At 47.5% G+C, this 24186-nt stretch overlaps 1 protein-coding gene across 1 annotated transcript in view; it reads right to left on the minus strand.

Moving 5' to 3' along the window:
- The window catches only part of cgnb (cingulin b), a 114265-nt gene extending 90308 nt beyond the window's left edge, over positions 1 to 23957 (minus strand). The window contains exons 1-7 of the mRNA XM_041181560.1: positions 23687 to 23957; positions 23322 to 23506; positions 15770 to 17188; positions 10279 to 10376; positions 8364 to 8433; positions 6646 to 6747; positions 1771 to 1907 (exon numbers count right to left, since the gene is read on the minus strand). Coding sequence (XP_041037494.1) covers positions 1771 to 1907; positions 6646 to 6747; positions 8364 to 8433; positions 10279 to 10376; positions 15770 to 17188; positions 23322 to 23506; positions 23687 to 23957 — 2282 coding nt within the window. The remainder of the gene's footprint in view (positions 1 to 1770; positions 1908 to 6645; positions 6748 to 8363; positions 8434 to 10278; positions 10377 to 15769; positions 17189 to 23321; positions 23507 to 23686) is intronic.
- Between the last annotated feature and the right edge of the window lie 229 nt (positions 23958 to 24186).

Genomic DNA, 24186 nt, shown 5'->3' on the forward strand with positions numbered 1-24186 from the left:
TTACTGGAGGTGCAGCAAAGAGGATCATGTTCAGAAGGCCAATGTGCTCCTAGCCTATCCTTTTGGTTACACAGAATGGCATCCAGACACAGAGCCAAGTTTGGGGATACAGATTAATACTATCAGAGTTTCTCCATGTGACACACAGGTCACCGAGCAACATCTGGCATTGTAAAGACTGAGCTTCATATACCAGAGGCTCCCAGTTGTGATTCCTGCATTTACCAGCTTGCAGATTTCAGTCAGGACAGACAGCGTTGGGGGTACAGGAGTTAAACACAGTGCCTCAGACAAAGAAAGGGTAAAGTCGCCATTAGTTTCCGTTTCAAACTGCCACCTGGCGATTTCTACGGCAAAATGAGTATGTGAGAATAGGACTGGGCACAGCTAAAATGTCCTCCACAGTTTAACCAGCTTACTGTTGCACACTGTCCAGGTTTATATGCAGGGAAGGGTCACCCCACCGATCTAATGCAGGCTGGCTGTGGAATTACACTCTCCAGTACAAGACACCGGGAGCACAGGGGAAAAGGGAAAACATAAACAGCAGCGCTTTTCAGCCTGACAAAATGTTAATCAGGGAATTATACGTAAAGAAGCAGAGAGGTGGGCAGGGGGTGAGGGAACGGACGCGGGCAAGAGAGCGAGAAAGCATGGGGGAAGGGAGAAGGCACGGGTGACAGAGCTAAAGTGCGGGGGCAAGGGGGGGGTGGAAAAGAGAGAAAGAGCGAGAGAAAAAGAGAGAGAGGGCGAGAGTGAGGGGAGGGAGAGAGCGCGCACGAGAGAGAGAGAGAGAGGTGCACGGGCAAGAGAGAGGACAGAATGTGCGCGGGCTTTCCCAAGACATTATGCAATCAAGTTTTAAAATAAAACAGAAAAGGCCGGGACCAGTAAGTATCCAATCCTTCAGTGGTTGCTGAACAGGCCACCAAACATGGCAGAGTGATAACTTAACCAATGTTGATGATTGGAACACAAAGAAAAGGTAACTAATCAGGAGATTTGGTATGTCTATAGCTCTGCCAAATTGGCAGGTTAACGGTTGAGGCACAGCTCAAAGCACAGGCGCCTCTCTCCTGTCTGAGAGCAGCCCACAACAATCCTCCATTCACTGGTTCCATTTTGCAGTCTGTTGTTTTACTTATTAAATTGTCTGGTCATTAAAACTGCAGCATGGCAACAAGATAGGATAACCATCGCCTGCACATGCCAGTTACCTTCCCCTGTTCTCCTGAAGACAGGCGCTTGCTGAAGCGTGACTTCATGGCCAACGTTAGCTCTTAAACGCTCATCACACGTGAGCGTAGACAGTGGGCCCTTCAACAGCAGAGTCCGTTAACAGCTGACCTCCACCCTGCTCTGAGACGATTATTACAAAATGCACTTTCCAGCACAGTTGGAGGGGGCTGGTAACTGGGGATAGGAGGATGAACAGGAACAATAGCCGCACAACACCCCCCCCAACCATCCACTACCCATCTCCTTAAGCCCAGGCCTGTCAAGGCGAATTGAAGTATCTCAGTCACCAACAAGTTTGATGTTGGGACTTGCTTGTTGTCATCCACGCTCTGGATCATTAGAGAGCCCGACAGAGCAAGCTCCATCATGGTGTGTCAAGCAACCAATTTAATTTTCAATTTATCAGCTGAAGGATGTAGATTGTTGCTTTTTTTTTTTAAAAAAGCTTAAAAAGGCAAAACAGGAAGTGAGGGACGAAAAGAAGGGTTCAAACGCACTTAGGGGCTCGTGGGTTAAGCAACACGACCTTACTCTTGCACGTTATTCTGGAGCTCCTTCCTGTTCTTCTGGTATAGTGCGTGCAGCTGGGACCGCTCCTCCTGGGTCTCCTCCAGCTGGAGTTGCAGATCCTGCAGATCAATTTTGCTTCGATCACCCTTGTGACGATTCTGCAGAGGATTGGGGGTTGCGGTGAAGAAGATGAAGGAGAAGAAAAGATTAATGGGATTATCAATGAAAGACAAAATCGCAGCACTAAATATTTATAAATATTGCTAAACGATAGGCCTCCTAATTCACTTATTCGGGGAATCACTTGCTGTTCTGGGGTGGGCAGCGTAGCCCACATCCCGGGAACAGTTTCTGAGTGGCTGCACAGCTAAGTGGACGTGATTGGAATCGTGCTTTTACAGTCTAGCTCCACCGACTTGCCCTGATGTTGAGACCTGCAACTTTGGAACGATCTGAGAGCGGCCTGAACGGGCCCGCCTTTGCTCTCCTGCTTCACCTAGTGGCCGCCTGCAGACTGGCAATGGAAGAGGCGTGGGGGCACATCAGTCTCACCTTTAAGATGGACTTGAACTTCTGTAGTGCCTTTCGCAACCTCAAGATGACCATATTGCCATGCAACCAATGAAGTACTTTTTGTTTTTAAAGTGTAGCCTCTGTCATATAAACCACAGCTGCCAATTTGATCCACAGCAAGCTTTCACTATCACCAGTGTTATAATCAGTGTAACACAGGGTTCTTTTCAATTAAAAATTCTTATGGGCTCCTTCTTTAATAAAGGCTCTTTTTTAAAAAAAAACTTGAGCAGAAGATTTTTAATTCTTTCACTGGATGTGGGCGTCGCCGGCTAGGTCAGCATTTGTTGCCCACCCCTAATTGCCCCCTTGAGAAGGTGGTGGTGAGCTGCCTCCTTGAACCGCTGCAGTCCCTGTGGTGTAGGTACACCCACCGTGCTGTTAGGGAGGGAGTTCCAGGATTTGGACCCAGCGACAGTGAAGGAACGGTGATATATTTCCAAGTCAGGATGGTGAGTGGCTCGGAGGGGAACTTCCAGGTGGTGGTGTTCCCCATGTAACTGCTGCCCTTGTCCTTCTAGATAGTAGAGGTCGTGGGTTTGGAAGGTGCTGTCGAAGGAGCCTTGGCGAGTTGCTATAGTGCATCTTGGAGGTGGTACACACACTGCTGCTACTGTGCGTCGGTGGTGGAGAGAGTGAATGTTTAAGGTGGTGGGTCCCAGGTGTCTGTTTTAGCACCACTTTGCTGGAGTAAAGCCGCCAATATAAAATGGCCCTATAAATATTGCATTGCTAAATTGTGGCAACAATGGACTTTGACACGCATGTTGTAATCTGGAGCTATGGATCGCGATGATAGAGGCTCCAACTTTCTTTCCATCACGTGGCTGACCAGGAATCTCTCCCACTCTTACCGCTTGCCGTTCGCTTGTGTTGGAAGGATTTGCAGGTTGATACTCAAATTGGACGAACAGCACCTCATCTTCCCATTAGGCACTTTTACGGCCTTCCGGACTTAATGCTGAGTTCAACAACTTCAGGCCACGGGCCCCCTCCTCAATCTTCACCCATTTTTTAAAATCCTTTTCTTTAATTTTTATTTAGTTATTCATTTTTTTTCTTTTTTTTTCATCCTTTTTCACCAAACCCACCTCCATTCCCTCCACAGGACCATCTGTCACTTATTTCTATATCGTTCTTTCACAGGGCGTGACCCTCGTTCTGTTATTAACACATTCTGCCATCTTACCTTGACGCCACTATCAGCACCTTCTTTAGTCTTTAACACTACCATTAACACTCCCTTTGTCCTGTGTCTATGACATCTTTGTCAATCTCTATTCCTGACCTTCCATTTTGCTCCACCTGCACCAGCCTCTCTTAAACAGTATAAAATCCACCACATTTCTACCTCTCTTTAGCTTTTCTAGCATACGGACTCGAAACGTTAACTCCATTTCTCTCTCTCTCTCTCTACAGATGCTGCCAGGCCTGCTGAGTTTTTCCAGCATTTCCTATTTTTAATACTTTGATACTTAACTCATTTGGCTGCGTTACAAATGCACCTTCCTTGGTCATCCAAGGCCTGGAGTGGGACTCGAACCCAGAGCTTCTGGCTAAGAGGGAGGGACTCTACCCACGGTGCCACAAGACCTCCTATTTATGGAGTTCAGTGGCATAATAGTTATGCTACAGGGCTAGTAATCCAGAGATCTAGACTAATGATCCAGAGAGACAGGCTCAAATCCCACCACAGCCACTGGGAGAATTTAAATTCAATTAACTGAATAAATCTGGGATTAAAAAGCTAATCTCAATAATGATGGCCATGGCAACCATCTTCGATTGTCATAAAAGCCCATCTGGTTCATTAATGCGCTTTAGGGAAGGAAATTTGCCATAAAAACAGAAAAACCCAGCAGGTCTGGCAGCATCTGTGGAGAGAGAAACAGAGTCAACGTTGGAGTCCAAAATTGTGCCTTCTTTGGAAATGAAGTCATGTGTTTTATGCTGTTGAAAAAAAAAAAGGGGGGGTCAGGTGGATCAAAAAGGGAGGGTCAGGGATAGGTCAGAGGGCCGGGGAAAATTAAATTACAGAGAGGTCATGGAACAAAAGGAAAAGAGAGTGCGAATGGCAGTAGTAAAGGAATGAAGCCTTGGTCCAGAGTAGGTGTTAATAGCAGAATAAAGGTCAGCGTCGTCTGAAAGCAAAATGGCAGAACGTGTTAATAGTAGACAAACACCAGGAAGAAAACGAAAAGCTGTGGATGCTGGAGATCTGAAAGAAAAGCAAAGTGCTGGAAAATCTGCCGTCCTCACTCAGTCTGGCCTACATACCACTCCAGACCCTCTGCAATGTGGTTGACTCTCAGTTGCATTCTGAATCTGAAAAGCCCCTAATGAGGTACTAAACTGTAGAAGGGTGGGCAATAAATGCTGAACTGACCATATCCCATGGTTGAATGAATTAAAAATCCCACAAACACATCAGACAAATTTTACCCGTGTACGGAGAGACAATAGGTTATGAGAATATGGTCACTGCTATAATTCCCCAGGGTTACGATGGAGCAATAGAAATAGTGCTTCCTGAAAACATTTTTGTTTTTTTAAAATTTATTCATTCATGGGATGTGGGCGTTACTGGGCAGGCCAGCATTTATTGCCCATCCTTAATCACACCTTGAGATGGTGGTGGGCCACCTTTTGAACCACTGCAGTCCCTGTGGTGTAGGTACACCCACATTGCTGTTAGGAAGGGAGTTCCAGGATTTTGACCTAGTTACAGTGAAGGAACAGCCGATATATTTCCAAGTCAGGATGGTGTGTGACTTGGAGGGGAACTTCCAGGTGGTGGTGTTCCTCATGTGTCTGCTGTCCTTGTCCTTCTAGGTGGTAGAGGTCATGGGTTTGGAAGGAGCCCTGGGGAGTTGCTGCAGTAAACCTTGCAGATGGTACATACTGCTGGCACTGTGATCGTGGAGGGAGTGAATGTTGAAGGTGGTGGATGGGGCGCCAATCAAGCGGGGCTGCTTTGTCCTGAATGGTGTCGAGCTTCTTGTGTGTTGTTGGAGCTGCACTCATCCAGAGAAGTGGGGAGTATTCCATCACACTCCTGACTTGTGCCTTGTGGATGGTGGACAGGCTTTGGGGAGTCAGGAGGTGAGTTACTCGCGACAGAATTCCCAGCCTCTGACCTGCTCTTGTAGCCACAGTATTTAAATGGTTGGTCCAGGTCAGTTTCTGGCCCTTAAACGTACGTACGCACTACAATTTCTTTTAAAGATTAAAAGGAGGCCATGAACTTTTCATACTACATAAATGTCAACTTCGAAAAATACCCAAAATTACATTTATAGAAACTGCACTTGCAATGTGTCAAAAAAAAATATTTTGAACATGATAATGTTAATGTGATGTACAGGATGTGCAGGGCTGCCAATGGAAGGGTGTGGATATGTCATTCGAGAAGACCGCATTTGGAGCCATTTAGCCTGAGATGAACTGAGAGAATTAACACACTCAGCAAATACCTAAACAGAACCATTTTTTTGAAACCTTGGCATGGGAAAGTTCAGAAAGCGTGGCCTATCATTCTTCTCTGGCAAGATGCACTGTGACAAGTGCAGAGCAGTGATGGTGGTGGTGGTGGTGGTATGTTACAGTTCACTCAGAGATTCCAAGTCATTGTAGCAATCTGCACTTGTACGTGCACGCTGTAATCTGGAGCTCTGGATAGTGATGGTAGAGGGTCCAATGCTCTTCCCATTACATGGCTGACCCTGCCACATTATCAACGCGCCGCCCCTGATCATCAGGTCCTGGGGTGGGTCTCAAACCCGAAACATCCAGCCCAGAGGGAGGGGCCCTATCCACCGCGCAGCACCAACAACACTCAAGCAGCTTGACATCCAGGACAAAGCAGCCCTACTTGATGAGCACCCCATCTACCACCGTCATTCACTCCCTCCACCACCACTGACGCACAGTGGCAGCAGTGTGTACCATCTACAAGATGCACTGCAGAAACTCACCAAGGCTCCTTCGACAGCACCTTCCAAACCCACGACCTCTACCATCTAGAAGGAGAAGGGCAGCAGACGCATGGGAACACCATCAACTGCAAGCTTTCCTCCGAGCCACTCACCATCCTTACTTGGAACTATGTCGGCCGTTCCTTCACTGTCGCTGGGTCAAAATCCTGGAACTCCCTCCCTAACAGCACTGTGGGTGTTCTTACACCACAGGGACTGCAGCGGTTCAAGGCGGCGGCTCACCCACCACCTTCTCAAGGGGCAATTAGGGATGGGTAATAAATGCTGGACTAGCCAGCGACGCCCACATCCTCAGAATGTTTTTTTTAAAAAGTTGAGAGTAACTTACCATTAATTCTTCATCCAGTTTATGCTGGAGTTCTGCTATCTTTTCTTCCAAGTCATTCTTCTGGGTAGGAAGAGTCCTGAGGTCAGACGGTAATTCAACATACTGAACAAATTAAAGTTCAACAATCATTAGCTGGGAGAAACAAAGCCTGGGTTTTTTTTAAATTGAGAAACTTAGGTGAACAGATTAGATCCATACGGCAAGGTATCAAGGGCCTATATTCTTTAGAGTTTCGAAGAATGAGAGATGATCTCATTGAAGCTTACAAGATTCTTAGAGGGTGTGACAAGGTAGATATGGACAGCATGTTTCCCCTGGCTGGTGAGTCTAGAACCAGGGGTCACTGTCCCAGGATAAGGGGCAGAGGCGAGGCAGGCAGCGGGGCAGGGCAGGGTGGGGCACAGCAATATTGAGCAACACTGCAATTAAGGAATGCCTAGCTTTATAGGAGCCTGAAGATGACGAGGCGGACAGGGAGATAACAAGTTCCCCAGTTTAACCTTTTTAAGTAGGAAACCATGCAACATGTCTGCCTTCCAACACCAAGGATGAAGGGGAGTGCGGTGAGGGGTAAAAGTATATAGGTACACTTAGGCCCACGAGCATCAGCGACTGAAAAATAATTGGAACATGGGTCCAAACTGGATATCCTCCAGTAGGCATATGTATCGCCCACAGAGAGGTCGAACACTGCTAGATCAACTAGTTCAGAATAAAAATAAAAATACCTGGAAAAACTCAGCATCTGCGGAGAGGAACAGAGTTAATGTTTCCAGTCCGTGTGACTCTTCAACAGAACTCAGGAAAAATAGAAAAGAGGTGAAATATAAGCTGGTTTTAAGGGGGGCGGGGGTGGTGGTAGAGCTGGATAGAAGGCCAGTGATAGGTGGAGATTGCCAAAAGATGTCACAGACAAAAGGACAAAGGTGTTGAAGATGGTGATGTTATCGAAGGAATGTGCTAATTAAGGGTAGAAAGCAGGACAAGCAAGGTACAGATAGCCCTAGTGGGGGTGGGGTGGGGTGAAGGGAAGGGATCAAAATAGGCTATAAGGTAGAGATAAAACAATGGATGGAAATACATTTAAAAATAATGGAAATAGGTGGGAAAAGAAAAAGCCTTCCGGACTGAATATTGAGTTCAACAATTTTAGATCATGAACTTTCTCTTCCATCCACACCCCCTTTCCAATGCCCCTCTTTTTTTTCCAATAATTTTTTTGGTTTTTCTTTTCCCACCTATTTCCATTATTTTTAATGTATTTCCATCCATTGTTTTATCTCTACCTTTAAGCCTATTTCGATTCTTTCCCCCCACCCCCACCCCCACTAGGGCTATCTGTACCCTGCTTGTCCTGCTTTCTACCCTTAATTAGCACATTCCTTCGATAATATCACCACCTTCAACACCTTTGTCCTTTTGTCTGTGACATATTTTGGCTATCTCCACCTATCACTGGCCCTCTATCCAGCTCTACACCCCCCTCCCCCCACTTAAAATCAGCTTATATTTCACCTCTTTTCTATTTCTCCTTAGTTCTGTTGAAGAGTCATATGGACTCGAAACGTTAACTGTGTCCCTCTCCACAGATGCTGCCAGGCCTGCTGAGTTTTTCCAGCTATTTTTATTTTTGTTTTGGATTACCAGCAGCCCCAGTTTTTTGCTTTTATCTCCAGTTTAGGATAATTAGGCAAGGCTAAATCAAGACTGCCCTTTACCTTCGTGCCTTGAAATTTGTCAAACACCAGGTTCGCTTTCTTCTTCAAGAAACCGTCGCTTTCAACACTCCTGTAGATAAACATCAGTGTTACGAAAATCAATTTGACCGACAGCCCAACCACAAACTTCAGTAGGCATTTCTTTTATTCATGGGATGTGGGTGCTGCTGGCAAGGCTGGTATTTAATGCTGATCCCTAACTGCTCCTTGAGAAGGCAGCGGGTGAGCCTTCTCGAATGCAACAGAGGGGCTCACTCGGCTATTTCAGAGGGGGCAGTGAAAAATCAACCGCACGACTGTGGGTCTGGAGTCACATGCAGGCCAGACCGGGTAAGGACGTCAGATTTCCCTCCCTAAAGGGGACCTTAGTGAACCAGATGGGTTTTTAACGACAGTCCAGTAGTTTCATGGTCACCGCTGCAGAGAGTAGTTTTACATTCCAAGAGTTATTTAATTCACTGAGCTCAAATTCCTCCAACATGTCTCCCAATCTAAGGACTCTCCCAGAAAGGGTTTTGAACTCATGGATTGGGGGGGGGGGGGGGCGGGGAAGAGAGGAAAGGTGGAGAGATCTTGTGGTGCAGTGAGCAGCGTCCCTGCCTCTGGGCCAGAAGCTCCAGGTTAGAGTCCCACCCCTGGACTTGATGGCCAAGGAAGGTGCGTTTATAATGGTGGATTATCATCCTGCAAATACTTCCAACACGTCTTACAGCAGGCGGTAAGAGTAGAGGGGGCTCCTGGTCAGCCATGCTTCATGCGGAGTGGCACCCCTCAACTTAACAGCCGCTGGCTTCAGGCGGGTGACCTGCTCCAGGAAAAACTAGCTATTGAAGAGGAGGCACAAGCGTATTGCTTTGACCATCTCACGCATGTCTAGACCGCGGGAAGTCTTCCAAGTCAAAAGAGAGAGACAAAGGTGCAATTCTGGAAACCAAAATCCTAACTGCAACTTTGGCAAGACCTGGGGTCATCAGTCAGGAGGTTACATTTGGTTTCAGTGGCACAGCGTTATATGGGGTGGGGGGCAGAGGGAGGATAAAAATAATCAACTGTAAATGCACTTTCCCCACAGAGGGGTCACCAGCTATCAAAGCAGAAAGGCAAGGGTGTGGACATCAGGTAGGAACAGGCCGGGGTTGGTTACAACATCCTCTACCCTCAAACTCTCTGCTACCTTTAGGGATGGGGGGGCGATGGAAGTCAATTTTCTACCCGGTGCCTGGGCATAAAACTGGCATAAATGAGAAAAAAAGGTCAGCGGGTTCCAACCATCAACAGCCAACCCGCAGAGCCCATTTTAATACCCTGAGGCGAGCTGAAAATCTAGCCCTGAGCCTAGGATCGCGCATAAAGAGTAAGCACTTGGGCAAGGCTGGGATGGTCAGAAACACCTGGGATTAAATCGGAGAGTCAGGCAACCTCGGGAGAGGAGGTGAGGAAAGGAGAATGTACTTAGAATTAAAATTATAAAGAATATACAGAACAGAAACAGGCCATTCAGCCCAATGCTAGCATTTATGCTCCACTATTCCCCGCCTCTCTTTCCTCACCATATTCTTCTATTCCTTTCTCCTCATGTATTTATCCAGCTTCCCTCTTAAAAGACATCTCTGCTATTCACCTCAACCACGCCCTGTGGGAGCGAGTTCCACATTCACCCCATTCTGCGGGTAAAGAAGTTTCTCCCAAAATCCCAATTAGATTCATTAGTGACTATCTGGTATTGATGGCCCCCTAGATCTGGTTCACCCCCACAAGTGGAAACACTCTCTCCGCATCCACTCTACCCAAGCCTTTCATAATTTTAAAGACCTCTATTGGGTCACCCATCAGCCTTCCCTTTCCGAGGGAGAACAGGAGACACAGCCTGTTTATCAATCAGCATAATGTCGCAGTTCTGGTGTTGGACACTCACCCTTCCTTCAGTATCTTGAAGAGTAGCTGTTTTGTAAGCTCTTCACTGGCAGGAGAGAGTTCTTGCTGGTCCTTCAAAAGGTCAGGAGTAGATTTTAACTGCCAACACAACGCAACATCAATAGGCACTTAAGGCAATACAAGCCTGCACAGTTTCACTCAGGCAACTTGCCTGGATGCGTGCAGCCCCAACAACACTCAAGAAGCTTAGCTCCATCCAAGGCAAAACAACCTGCTTAATCAGCACCCCATCCACCACCTTCAACATCCAACCCCCCAACCCCTCCTCCACTACCGACGCACAGTGGCAACGGTGCGTACCATGTACCATGTACAAGGTGCACTGCAGCAACTTACCAAAAGGCCTCCGATAGCACCTTCCAAACCCATGACCTCTACAGCCTAGAAGGACAAGGGCAGCAGACGTATGGAACACCGTCACCTGGAAATTCCCCTCCGAGCTACTCACCATCCTGGTTTGGAAATATATCGGCCGTTCCTGCACGGTCACTGGGACAAAATCCTGGAACTCCCTCCCTAACAGTGGTGTGGGTGTACCTACACCACAGGGACTGCAGTGGTTCAAGAAGGCAGCTCACCACCACCTTCTCAAGGGGCAATTGGGGGTGGGTGACAAATACTGGCCCAGCCAGCTAAGCCCAAATCCCGTGAACGAATAATTAGGTTGGGACACAAACTGAACTACAAAGATTCTGAAAGCAGTGAACAGTTCAAATCGATTATTATGAGAGAAAAATATTCATGTGGAAATTGCTCCTGTTCAATAACAGTCTTCGTGACTGACACAGGTCACCTCAAATTATCAAAGAATACCAGTATTTGCAGACATCATCTGACTGGAACACTTAAAGCTGTTTTTAAACTGTGCTCTGATTCACAGCAGGCATCTGTTTACAGGAAAAAAAAGTCAGCTGGGTGGTCAAAAAGAAAATTTTGGGGGGCGGGGTGACGGACCGAGACGGAGGCGCGCGCCAGCGAGCAGGAGAGGGCGCGTTGGAGAGATGAGCGGGCAAGAGAGGCGGGCGGGCGAGCGAGCGGGAGAGGCGCGAAAGAGAGAGGCGCGAGCGAAATAAATAACTGAAAGAGAAACTGAGGGTCAAAACAGGTGGGTGGATGACATTGAGATGTGAAGAGACAGTGACTTGAAGAAAACCAGAGAAGAAGCAAGGTGATGCCAAACTGTCCCAACTAAAGCTATGGCAACAAGAAATGAACATCAAAGATGTCACCTTCCCCTTTTACCAGGGGAGTACTGTGTATAGTTTTGCTCTCCCTACCTAAAGGAGGATATGCTTTTTTCCCTTCATGGGATGTGGGTGTCGCTGGCACTAGCAGCATTTGTTGCCCATCCCTAATCGCCTCTTGAATTGAGTAGAATTGCCCTTGGACTGATTGGCTTGCTGGACCATTTCAGAGGGGCAGTTAAGAGTCAGCCACATGGCTGTGGGTCTGGAGTCACAAGTAGGCCAGACCGGGTAAGGACAGCAGATTTCTTTCCCTAAAAGGACACTAGTGACCCAGATGGGTTGTTATGACAATCTGCGACAGTTTCATGGTCGCCATTTCTGAGATTAGCCTTATATTCCAAATTTGATTAACCAAATTTAAATTTCACCAGCAGCCTTGATGGATTTGAACCCACGTCCCCAAAGAACTGGCCTGGGCCTCTGGATTACTCATCCAGTGACATTACCACTACGAACAGTGAGGGAAAAGCGAGACTCTGGTCGAAGATTAGGCACTGACCACAGGTTTTTTTTTTCTAGATACAAGGGGGAATCAAGGGATAAAGGGGAAAGTGCAGCTCAGGTCGAAAATTAGCCACTGCCGACTGCGAGGCTAAGTTGAGTAAGTCTGGGAAGGGGTAATAGGGGTTGGCGGGGGCTGGTGGTGTGTGCGGGGAACATGCCACACAGGCAGCAACTTCGGAAACATCTGACTGCAGCTAGATTGAGTTTGCTCCTGACCTCGAATTAATGTGGAACAAGATACTCAATAGTCATCCCCACAAGATTCCAAAATGTGACTGAATCCTCCAGTGGTTCGGCCAGCATGTAATGGATAATCAATCAATCAATCTGTATTCCTGGGAACATCCACCTCACACTTCAGAAAAATTCATGGATCATCCTAGTAGCTAAATCTTTCAAAAAGCGTTGGAAAATTCAGTGAGGAGAAAGGATGGCAAACTGTTTCGTCGCCCTATATCACCAAGCCATGCCAAAAATAACAAAAGCTGACTGTCAATAAATTATTATTTTTTTTTTAAACTTCCTTCTCAGCATGTGACCGTTGCTGGCTAGAACAGCATTTAATGCCCGTCCCTTGGGGAAGGTGGTGGTGAGCCGCCGCCTTGAACCGCTGCAGGTCAGGTGTGTGGGTACACCCACAGTGCCGGTAGGAAGTGAGTGCCAGGGTTTTGGGCCCGGCGACAGTGAAGGAACGGCCCGTGCGGTTCCAAGACAGAATGGCGAGTAGCTTGGAGGGGAACTTGTTCCCAATCCGTCTGCGGCCCTCGCCCTTCTAGGTGGCTGAGTCCGCGGGTTTGGACGGTCCTGTCGAAGGTTTCATTCTGCACCTAACCAACGCTGTACCTGATCTGGGGATACCAGAAACTGACTCAGGTGGCTGAAGCGGAAAATCCACCCTTACCCCAGGGCTGATTAAACAAATCAGGAGGACAAGCAGAGAGTGCCTTAACAGCAGCAGCTTATGTTTGTATAGCACCTTTAAGCGTAAATGAAATACTGCAAGCTCCTTCACAAGGGCATTACAAAGCAAAGAATGGCACCGAGCCACATGGGGTGGTGTTAGGTCAGATCACTAAAAGCTTGGTCAAGGAGGTTGGTTTTAAGGAGTGCTTTAAAAAAGAGGAAAGCAAGGTAGAGAGGGGTAAGAGGTACAGGGGAGGGAATTCCAGAGCTTAGTGAGCAAGCGACTGAAGGCACGTTCAGCAAGGGTGATTAAAATTGGGGGATGCACCAGAGGCCAGAATTTGAGGAGGGCAGAGATCTCAGAGGGTTGCGGGGCTGGAGGAGATTACAGAGATAGGGAGGCCATGGAGAAAGTTGCCAATCCTCCAGGTTTGGTCTGGAGTCTCCAGGAATTGAAGACCAATTTCCAGGACACTGCCCTGGAGCAAAACTGTTGGGACATTACAAAATACACCTTTTTTTTTTAAAAAAGGTCATTTTCTTTGAATGTTTCTTTTTACTGGATACAGCAATATTGAAAATGGGGGGGAAAAAGGCTGCTTGGTTGACAGTCAAGCATCATCCAAGTGGGATGAGGATGTGCTCCAGCCTTTTTGTTTTCCAAACGTCATAGGAAGGAAATGCATCACAAGGATGGACGTGTTGGCCGACTAATGGCTGGAGCTTGGGGCAAATCATGTGGAGAAACCTCCAGGAATACATTTAGTCACAGATGGCAACCCTGTCACAGTAGGATTTGAAAACAAGGAAGAGAACTTTGAAATCAAGATGCTGCATGACCAGGAGCCAGTGTCGGTCAGTGAGCACAGCGGGTCGATAGGAAAACAGGGCTTGTGCGAGTTAAGACAGGGGCAGCTGAGCTTTGGGTCATCACAGGTTTACGGAGGGTAGGGAGTGTGGGAGACCAGCCAAGTGTGCATTGGAATAGTTGATTCTAAAGGTAACGAAGGCAGTGACTGAGTTAAGCAGAATAGAACAGCGCTGTGAGGCAGCAATGCCTTATGCCGATGCAGCAGGGGTGGGAGGCTTTTCCCTCATCTTTAAATCCTTGACCTCAGCTGTACTCGTGGAGAATGCGCAACGCAGGAAGGGAACCATCTGGCTGAAAACAAGCTATCTGGTCTAACCCCACTTTCCAGCTTGCAGTCAATAGTCCTGTAGGGTTAGACAGCACTTCGAAGCACACATCCAAGTGCTCCTGCACAATACTTGCTCCACAGCTGCATAACCTCCCAACAAAGGACTGTAATGCTGCTACGTGCAAGTGGCCCCAAGTTGAATGACTTGGAACAAACACAGGGAGTGAAGCTGGGAACATTTTTGGGCTTGAGGCTACATTCATAGTAAACTGATCCAGTCTAGCAAGTCCCAGGCTATTATCAGTTTACAGCCTATTGATCGCTCCACATCGTTCACTATTACAAGGGTACAACAAATCATTTTTTTAATTTTGCCAAGTAAGAGTTTAAGATAAACATAATGGTGTTCCTTACTTTGTGGTCGCTGTCACACGAACTGCAGCCCTAGCCACTAGCTACACACGACTCGACAAACTGCATGCAATGCCAAATTGCAATGGATGATGTTTCTAGACTCGCAAGAAGCCCATGAATGGAGACCCAGCACAGCAAGATACACCAGATCAAAAAGACCACGCATGAAGATACGGTTGAGGGATAAAAACCATACAAGCAAACAGTTTCTGGCCTATTCCCCCCACCCCCCCCAGAGTGTCGCTGAACGACTACAGTTTTGCTGGGCTGACCAAGCAAAGCAGCATTTGAAAAGCTGGTTGGCTGACCTCCTCTTGCCAAAGTTCGCTTTCTCACCATTAGAGATCCTGCGAGAGAAATGGAGGCGGCCACTGTGCAATTGAAGCTACACAACGTGCGAAAGAGCAGCAAAGCTGATGGGGACATGCAACCCTCAGGCTACATGGATAAGGTTGGAATGAAAGGAGTAAATAAAGAGGGAAACATTAACTTTAGAGAGGACACAAAAGCTTGAAGGCAACTAGAAAGCTATAGCTTAAATGCGAAATAAACTCTGGAAAATGGTAAGAAAATGGTGGATGACATGGAGCAGGAAGTAATAACACTCCTTGGGAAGAGCAGGCCTTTTGTGGCCCTGTATTCAGTGCCAGCTGTGACAAGTACAATGGGATAGCACACTTGCCTCCAAGTTACAGGACTGTGGGTTTGACTCCCTCCCCCCGCACCGCCAGATACTTGAGCCCATAATAAAAGCAAAATACTGCAGATTCTGGAGGTCGGAAATAACAAAGTGCTGGAAAAACTCAGCAGCTCTGTGGAGAGAGAAACAAAGTTAATGCCGAGTCCAAAATGACTCTTCTCCAGAGCTGAGCCAAAGAACAGTTTCGAAGAAGAAGTGACATAGGACTCGAAACATTAACTCTGTTTCAGAAGCTGACAGACCTGCTGAGATTTTCCAGCACTTTCTGCTTTTATTATGAGCCTGTAATCTAGGCCGACTACCCAATGCAGCACCATGGGAGTGCTGCACTGTTGAAGGTGCTGTCTTTTGGATGGGGCATTAAACAGAGGACAAGGTCTGCCCTCTCATGTAGAATAAGTTTGTAGAAGGTCCCGCAAACATTACTGGAAGAAGGGCAGAGCGGGGGGTGGGGTTGTGGGGGAGAGCTTTCCCCAGTATCCTGGGGCCTAATATTTATTCCCCAACCAATATCGCAAAACAAAATTTTTAAAAAAGGCAGATTATCTGGTCTTGGCATTTTACCTGTATGGCTCGTTCAGTGAAGACTGTAGCGTTCGAACTCCTCTCCACAATGGGCTCCATCCTGGTTTGGCTCTGGTTCCATTTTCTGGGGAGGCTGGAGGCATCGAAAGTCGGAAAACGTCCTGGTTCCTTGGCGGGCTTGCTCTGAAAGCCTGCAGCATATCCGTTGCCCGCGCTGAAAGACGGAGGTGCGAGCTGGGCTCGAGGGGGAGGTATCTTCGCAGCCACAGGAGGCCTGGTTTCCAGGACCCTCCCGCCGCTGACGTCCTTACAGACGTCCATCATGTCGCTGGAGCGGAAAGGTTTCTGGCCGCCGGGCGTCTCGTAGCACTCGTCCGGTTCAAGGTCTCTCTCCAATTCCGGTCCATGGCTAGAGTGGCGCCCCGGCGCTCTGCTATCAAGGCTCCGTGACCGCCTCTGGTGTTCAGCTGAAAGCCGGTTACGTCTCGCCGTTCGTCCCCTCTGTTGCCCTCCACTCCCATCAAATTTGCTAATAAGGCTGTCCACGGACGACAGGGGCTTCGTGTCTATTGCGCCGACTTCGCCAGACTTCAGTGAAACGTCAGTGGTGGAAGAAGCTTTGCTAATCGGTTTTGATCGAACAGTGGAATTGGACGCGGCAGAGTTGGGCCGGGGTTTGTCCAGGTGCCGGTCATCCAAATGCCCCTGGCTTTTCCCTCGAGCGCTGCCCACCGATCGCTCGCTGCTGGTCGACGTGGCAGAGCTCGGGGCCTGGCGGTTCACCCTCTTCTCGGGCAGCTGGTAGCTTTGGTCGGGCCCTCGGGGCAAGGGCTCGTCATCCGAGCTGAGTGACAATCCCCGAGAGTGACACGGCCTCAGCTGCTCGTCGGGGCGCGTGGGCCTCCTGCGAGGCAGCGACACGTGGCCCTCGCTGCTCCCGTAGGAGGCAACGCTTCTGTTGCTCGGCATGCCGGCCTCGGAGTCGAAAATCCGCACGTAATGTTTGGAACCAGTTTCTTCATCGGAGGTACTGCATTGGGAATCACTGCGAGCGGGATTCAGGGTTGTAGTGGTCTCTCCGTAGGGATTCTCCGGGACATCAAAATCCATTACGTTTGTGCCTGCCCTACTCTGCGACTGGGCACCAGGAGCTATGGAGCCATTCTCTTCCGGGATATTGCCTTTGACATAATCAGCTCTACTTTGTGCCCCAGGTGCTGCAGATACCCCGTCGCTATTATTCAATACCACGAAAGGCTGGCCTGAAATCCCCTGCACTCTGACCATAACTCCATAGGAACCCGACTTGGCCACATTCTTCTTGGCTTTCTTGGGTTTCTGGGTGTCTTGGAGGTCATTTATGAACCGTATTTGGACCCCATAGTCTAAGGGGGCCTGCTTGTTTGCTACAGTTTGCTCACTGTGCTCCTCCATTGATATCCAGGCTCGTGGTTGCTTCTGAAACAACAGAAAAATAGAGAAACAGGCAATCAACAACCAGCTGACTCATCAGACATATCCAGTCAAAGCACAGAATCCAAACTTTTTTTCCCCCATTACATACTAATTACAATTGTCCACAGAATAATTCAATGTCAATTTAAGTCTTCTAACAAAATAAAAAGGCTTGCATTTCTCTAGTGCCTTTCACAACCTCAGGACCTCCCAAAGCCCTTCACAGCCAGTAAATGTAGTCACCGTCGTAATATAGAAAACCCAGCAGCCAATATGCGCACAGCAAGATCCCACAAATAGCATGGGGATAATGGCCCGGTTAATCCTTTTTTTTTAAAAAAAAATTCATTCATGGGATGTGGGTGTCACTGGCTAGGCCAGCATTTGTTGCCCATTCCTTATTTGCCCTCGAGACGGTGGTGGTGAACTGCCTTCTTGAACCGCTGCAGTCCTTATGGTGTAGGCACACCCGCAGTGCTGTTAGGGATGGGGGTTCCAGGATTACAATCTGTTTTTGGTCATCTTGGTTGAGGATTAAATATTAGGCCCAGGACACCCTGGGAGAATTCCCTCTCTCCCCACCCCAGTCCCCAACTGCCCTTCTCACGGCCGCTACTGGGGGATCTTGTAAGTCCACCTGAGGAGGGCAGACGGGACTTTGATTTAACATCTCACCCAAAATACGGCACCTCCAATAGTGCAGCGCTTCCTCAGTACCAGGGAGTTAGCCTAGACTTCTGTACTCAAGTCTCTGGATTGAGACTGGAACTCATGACCCTCTGACTCTGAGGCAAGAGTGCTATCCAAGAAGCCAAGGCTGATACACATATATTATAAATTTTTTTAAAGTAAATTCTTTTATAAATGCGATGCCACCACTCTTGTCAGAATCCTATTTCTTCTCGAGACTGGCTGATTGCAAGGAGTGCTCACTGAACGACGTAGGCTATTATACCGCACTGGTTAATCAAGGAGTGGCACCTCATCCTACCCTCAAACTAAATTCTCCTGTTTCCAGAAGTCACTGGACAGCAATCTACCTCAGACGTATGGAAGCAGCACAGTACCGACAGGGAACTGAACACGCAGGATCTTTAGATTGGTACAGTTCAGTGCCCCCCACAGTTCGACCAACTGAGCTCAATACAAACTTCTTCATGTGTGCTTACAGGAAATCTTGTGGCACAATGGGTAGCATCCCTGCCTCTGAGCCAGAAGCCCTGTGTTCCAGTCCCACCCCAGGACTTGATGTCCAAGGAAGGCACGTTCATAACGCAGCCAAACAAGTTGAGCATCAACCTGCAAATCCTTCCAACACACGCCAGTGGCGGGTGGTAAGAGTGAGAGAGATTCCTGGTCAGCCATCTGATGCAAAGAAAGTTGGAGTCTCTACCACCCCTATCCATAGCTCCAGACTACAACACACACATAAATATGCAGGTTGCCACAGCAACTCAGACTCTGAATGAACCGTGACACACCGATATGTACCTGCAGCAAAATTACAGCCTCGTTTAAACCAACAGGAGTCAAAATATGGAGAAACAGCAACACTCACCTGCATTCCTATAACTCCTTTAGTGCAATAACAGGTGGTTAACAAGGCAATGTTTGACACCAAGCCACATAAGGAGATATTAGGGCAGATGACCAAAAGCACTGGTCAGTTAGATAGGTTTTAAGGGAGTGTCTTATAGTGGGGTGGACAGATTCAGGATGGGAATTCCAGAGCTTAGGGTCCAGAGGGCTGAAGGCACGGCCATCAGCGATAGAGTGACGGAAATCACGTATGCTCAAGAAACTGAAATCAGCAGAGCTCTGATATCAGAGGGCTGTGGAGCTAGAGGAGATTACAGAGATGGGGGGGGTGGCAGGGAAAGAGGTCAAGGAGGGATTTGAAAGCGAGGATGGGGCATTTTAAAAAGAAAATCAGTCATTGCTTCACTGGGAGACAACGCTGCTCAGTGAGGACAGGAGTGAGGAGTAAACAAGACTTGGTGCGAGTAAGGACACAGGCAGCAGAGTTTGTGACAAGCTCAGTTCATTATGGGTAGACTGCAAGAGGACAGCCAGGAAGGCGTTGGATTTGTCAAGTGTAGAAGGCAATAAAAGTATGGTTGAGTGTTTCAGCACCAAAAACAGAGATAGGGGCAGATACAGGGTAAGTTACAGAGTCATGGAAATAGGCGGTCTTGGTGAAGGTGCAGATTAGGAGATTGGAAGCAAACAGCAAGTTAAACTTTGTAGAGTACTTCATCAATTAATCATTAACTTCCTTTGAAATACATGGACCGCAAGTCACTTAATTATGAATCTTTGCACCACTGTTACAAGATCCTACAGCGGCTGTTTGCTGCAAAGCAACTCGAATCTGTCATTCTGAATAGAGTGATAGAATTCCTGAACGGACAGGAGCTGATCAGAGAGTTTACATGAATGAGGGAGTGCCCATGCATGGCATGCGATCAAGTTTCCACACAAGACAGGGTTGGCAAAAACAAGTGGACAAAACTAATGGCAAGTGGAAATCAATCTGGGCAAGTGCGAGGTTGTCCTCTCTGGACTCGAGAAAGGCAAGAGCCCTTCTCTTCAGTCACCATGGCACATCCAATTTCCCCTGCTGCTCAACATCAACCATTGCGCTTTTAAGGTCCCTTCCTGCACGACCTAGATAAAAATGAAGATTAAGCTCATCAGCTCAAATCATTCACTACTCCTCAAGGCAGCAAATCCCTCAATAGTAGAGTTCTACCTGCGGGTCAGTCACTCTCCAAATCCTCTGCCAAGTGGTTGCTTATGTGAAAATAGTAACTGCTTGGGCACATTTGAAGAATAGGCCAGGTATGCGTGCAGCTGACCTTGCAGCTTGCACCAATTCTGTCCTCGCCTGGCTGTCATGCTTTCAGCTGAAGCCACTACGTTAAGAACCAACCGCGAAAAACAAATTGTCAAAAATAAAAAAAAAACAGGGGAGATAGTGGGGTAGCGGTAATCCTCTGGACTCGTAATCCAGAGACCCAGGTTGAAATTCCACCACGGCAGCAGATGGAATTTTTAAAAAATATTAAATTAATAAAATTTGGAATTGAAAGGCTAGTCTCACTAAAAGGTGACCATGAAGCCGTTATCAATTTTTGTAAAAAATAAAAGAACTCACCTGGTTCACTAATGTCCTTTAGGGGAGAAAATCTGCCGTCCTTGCCCAGTCTGGCCTACATGACCCGCAGCAACGCGGCTGACTTTTAAACGCTCCCCGAAATGGCCAAGCAAGCCAGTCAGTTCAAGGGCAATTCGGGATGGGCAACAAATGCTGGCCTGGCCATGAAGAACATTCGTGAACCAGACGAGCTTTTACAACAATCGATAGTTTCGTGGGCTAGCTTTCAATAATTCCAGATTTTATTAACTAATTTAAAATTTCACCAGCTGCCGTGGTGGTGGGATTTGAACCTGGTGTCCCAGTGCATTAGCCTGGGCCTCTGGGATTACTAGTCCAGTGACATTACTGCTACATCACTGTTTCCCCCATTCTTGATAGCTCTAGCAGTGCTGCAGGACTGAGGCGATCCCCTGTCAACCTGCACCAGCATTTATCCGCAACACAGAAGCATGGGCATGTACCATTTCGTTGCAAGGTTATCAAACAAGGCTGAACTCCACCCCCCCCCGCCATCCATTGTCCAAGTTGGTAAATTCAATTATAAATGACCTGAACTGAAATGGTCCCAGGTTAAGTCCTGTCTTGATCCACCTGGGTTACTGCAGAATCATTACAAACAGCAGTGAAAATCCTGGGTGAGGAAGAGGTGAAAAATAACAAAATCAGACAGGGCTGCCACTCTGGATTGAGAGAGCTATTTATTATGCTTACTGGAGTTGAATACTGCATGCTAACACTCATTGTCTAGGCTAACTCTCAGAGACAACAAAATATTTTTTATCCAAATGTGTTTGGATTAAAAAAGAGACCAGTATAGGAGAGAATTAAGGGAAGAGAAAAAAACCTTTAGGTCCTGCCTTCAATAAAGACAAATGATAAAACTTTTGCTAAACTATGATGCTCTCGCAAAATGCCAGAAACTTTGGACGGCTAAATGGAGAAAGACTGACTGCTTTGCCTCATTGTAGCCCTGACTCAAAGTATGAGCCCTGTTCTATATCAAACGCATTTGGATGAGGCAAGGCTGGGCGGTAGGTCCATGATGAACTTCAGCCGTGCACAATTTTGGCTCTCCTTACTCAAGGAAGGATATACTAGGACAGGGTGCTAGAAACACTCACTGGATCAATTCCCAGGATGAGGGTTGCCCTGCAAAAGGAGACACGCAGAAGGTAGAGAACATGCAGCACAGAAACAAGGCCATTCACAGAATCACAGTGCAGAGCAGAAACACCTGACCCACCTACCTAATCCCATTTACTAGCACTTGGCTCATAGCCTTGAATGTCATGACGTGCCAAGTGCTCATCCAGGTGCTTTTTAAAGGATGTGAGGCAACCCGCTTCCACCACCCCCCCCAGGTAGCATTCCAGACCCTCACCACCCTCTGGGTAAAAAGGTTTTTCCTCACATCCCCCCTAAACCTCCTGCCCCTCACCTTGAACTTATGCCCCCTTGTGACTGATCCTTCAACTAAGGGGAACAGCTGCTCCCTATCTATCCTGTCCATGCCCCTCATAATCTTGTACACCCCAATCAGGTCGCCCCTCAGTCCAACAGGTCCGTGTTTAAGCTCCACATGAGCTTCCTCCCACCTGCTCTTCGTCTCACCCTGTCAAATTGAGTAGGATAGGAGCAGGAGTAGGCCATTTGGCCCCTTGAGCCTCTCTGCCGTTCAACTAGATCATGGCTGATCTCCTACCTAAACACTGTCTTCCCGCACAATCCCTGTATCCCTTGATGTCACTGGTATCTAGAAATCTGCTTCGAACATGCTCAATGATTGAGCCTCCACAGCTCTCTGGGGTAGAGGATTCCAAGGATTCACCACCCTCTGACTGAAGAAATTCCTCCTCATCTCAGTCTTAAATGGCCCACCTTTTATTCTGAGACTGTGTCCGCCCTGGTTCTAAAACCCGCAACCAGGGAGAACATCCTTCCAACATTTATCCTGTTGAGCCCTGTGAGAAATTTCTATGTTTAAATAAGATCACCTCTCATTCTTCTAAACTCCAGAGAATGAGGGCCCAGTCTACTTAATCTTCCCTCATAGGACAATCCCTCCTTCCCAGGAATTAAATTAGTGAACCTTCATTGCACTCCCTCTATGGCACATATATCTTTCCTTAGGTAATGAGACCAAAACTGCACACAATGCTCCAGGTGTGGTCTCACCAAGATTCAATGCAACCACAGCAAGACTTGCTTATTCCTGTACTTAAATCCCCTTGCAATAATCAAAGCTAACATATTATTTGCCTTCCTGAGTGCTTGTTGGACCTGCACCTTAGCTTTCAGTGACTTATGAACAAGAACACCCAGGTCTCTTTAGACATCAACATTTCCCAATCTCTCCCCATTTAAGAAAAACTCTGCATTTCTGGTTTTACTTCACATTTTTCCACATTATATTTCAGCTGCCATGTTCTTGCCCACTAACTTGGTCTGTCTAAATCTCCTTGGAGCCTCTTTGCATCTTCCTCACAACTCACATCCCCACCAGTTTTTTTTCTGTCATCAGCAAACTTGGAAATATTAATTTGGTCACCACATTCAAATCATTGATGTAGATCGTGACTAGCTGGGGCTCAAGCACCAATCTTTGCAATACCTGACTGGTCACAGCCTGCCAACCTGAGAATAGTCAGTTTATCCCTACTCTCCGTTTTCTGTCTTCGATCTACGTCCATCATATTACCCTCAATCCCATATGCTCTAATTGTGCTTACTAGCCTCCTGTGTGGGACCTGATTGAAAGCCTTCTGAAAATCCAAATACACCACATCCACTGGTTCTCCCTCACCCACTCTGCTTATAACATCCTCAAAAAACTCCCAACAGGTTTGTCAAATATGATTTCCTTTTCATATATCCATGTTGACTCTGCCCAATCCCACCATTATTTTCTAAAAGCCCAGTTATCGCATCCTCTATAATAGATTCTAGCATTTTCCCTGCTACTGCTGTCAGGCTTACAGGTGTGTAGTTCTGTTTTCTCGCTTTCCCTCCTTTCTTAAATAGCAGGGTCACATTTTCTGCTTTCCAATCTGCAGGCACCGCTCCAGAATCAATAGAATTAAGAAAGATGAACACCAATGCATCCACCTCTTTCAACACTCTAGGACCATATTCCCCGCAGTTTCGATGAATGAAAGGTGACCCTATTGAAACATATAAAATTCTTAAAGGGCTTGACAGGGTAGATGATGAGTGGATATTACCCCCTGGCCTGGGGAGCCGAGAACAAGGACCCAATCCCGGAATAAGGGGCTCGACTTTCAAACTGAGATGAGGGGGAATTTTTTCGCCCAAGGGGGTTATGGATCTCTGGAACTTTCTACTCTGGATCTTCTTTTCCTTCTTCTTGGGCAGTCCCTTGGGATCGAGGGTGACCTGCTTCCACTCTGGTTCGACGGGTTCTGGAGATGGCCAATAAGTCCAATGTGCGATCTGCAGACTCTGCCACATGAAGGGCAGGAGGTGCTTGAAGGGTCGGGCAGGTGGGTTATTTGGAGGTTCGTGCGCTCCCTCTGAAATCCCAACTTCACCTCTGCATGCTCTCGACAAAGTCTCCCGAAGTGTTTGGTGCCTTCCCGAATCAGCTTTCACCATTTTGAGCGATCGGGCTGTTTGATATTTTCAGGGATGCTTTGAGGATATCCTTAAAGTGTTTCCAATGTCCTCCTGGGAGTCTCCTGCTGTGACTCCGTTCCGAGTGGAACAGTTTCTTCAGGAGTCTGGTGTCACGTATATGAACGACGTCATACCCAGCAGCGCTGGTTTTGAGCGATTAGCACCTCGATGCCAAGTAGGTTGGCTTGGGAGAGGATACTACTGTTGG

This window comes from Carcharodon carcharias (genome assembly GCF_017639515.1).
Source record: "Carcharodon carcharias isolate sCarCar2 chromosome 36 unlocalized genomic scaffold, sCarCar2.pri SUPER_36_unloc_1, whole genome shotgun sequence".
In the NCBI taxonomy this organism is placed as follows: Eukaryota; Metazoa; Chordata; class Chondrichthyes; order Lamniformes; family Lamnidae; genus Carcharodon; species Carcharodon carcharias.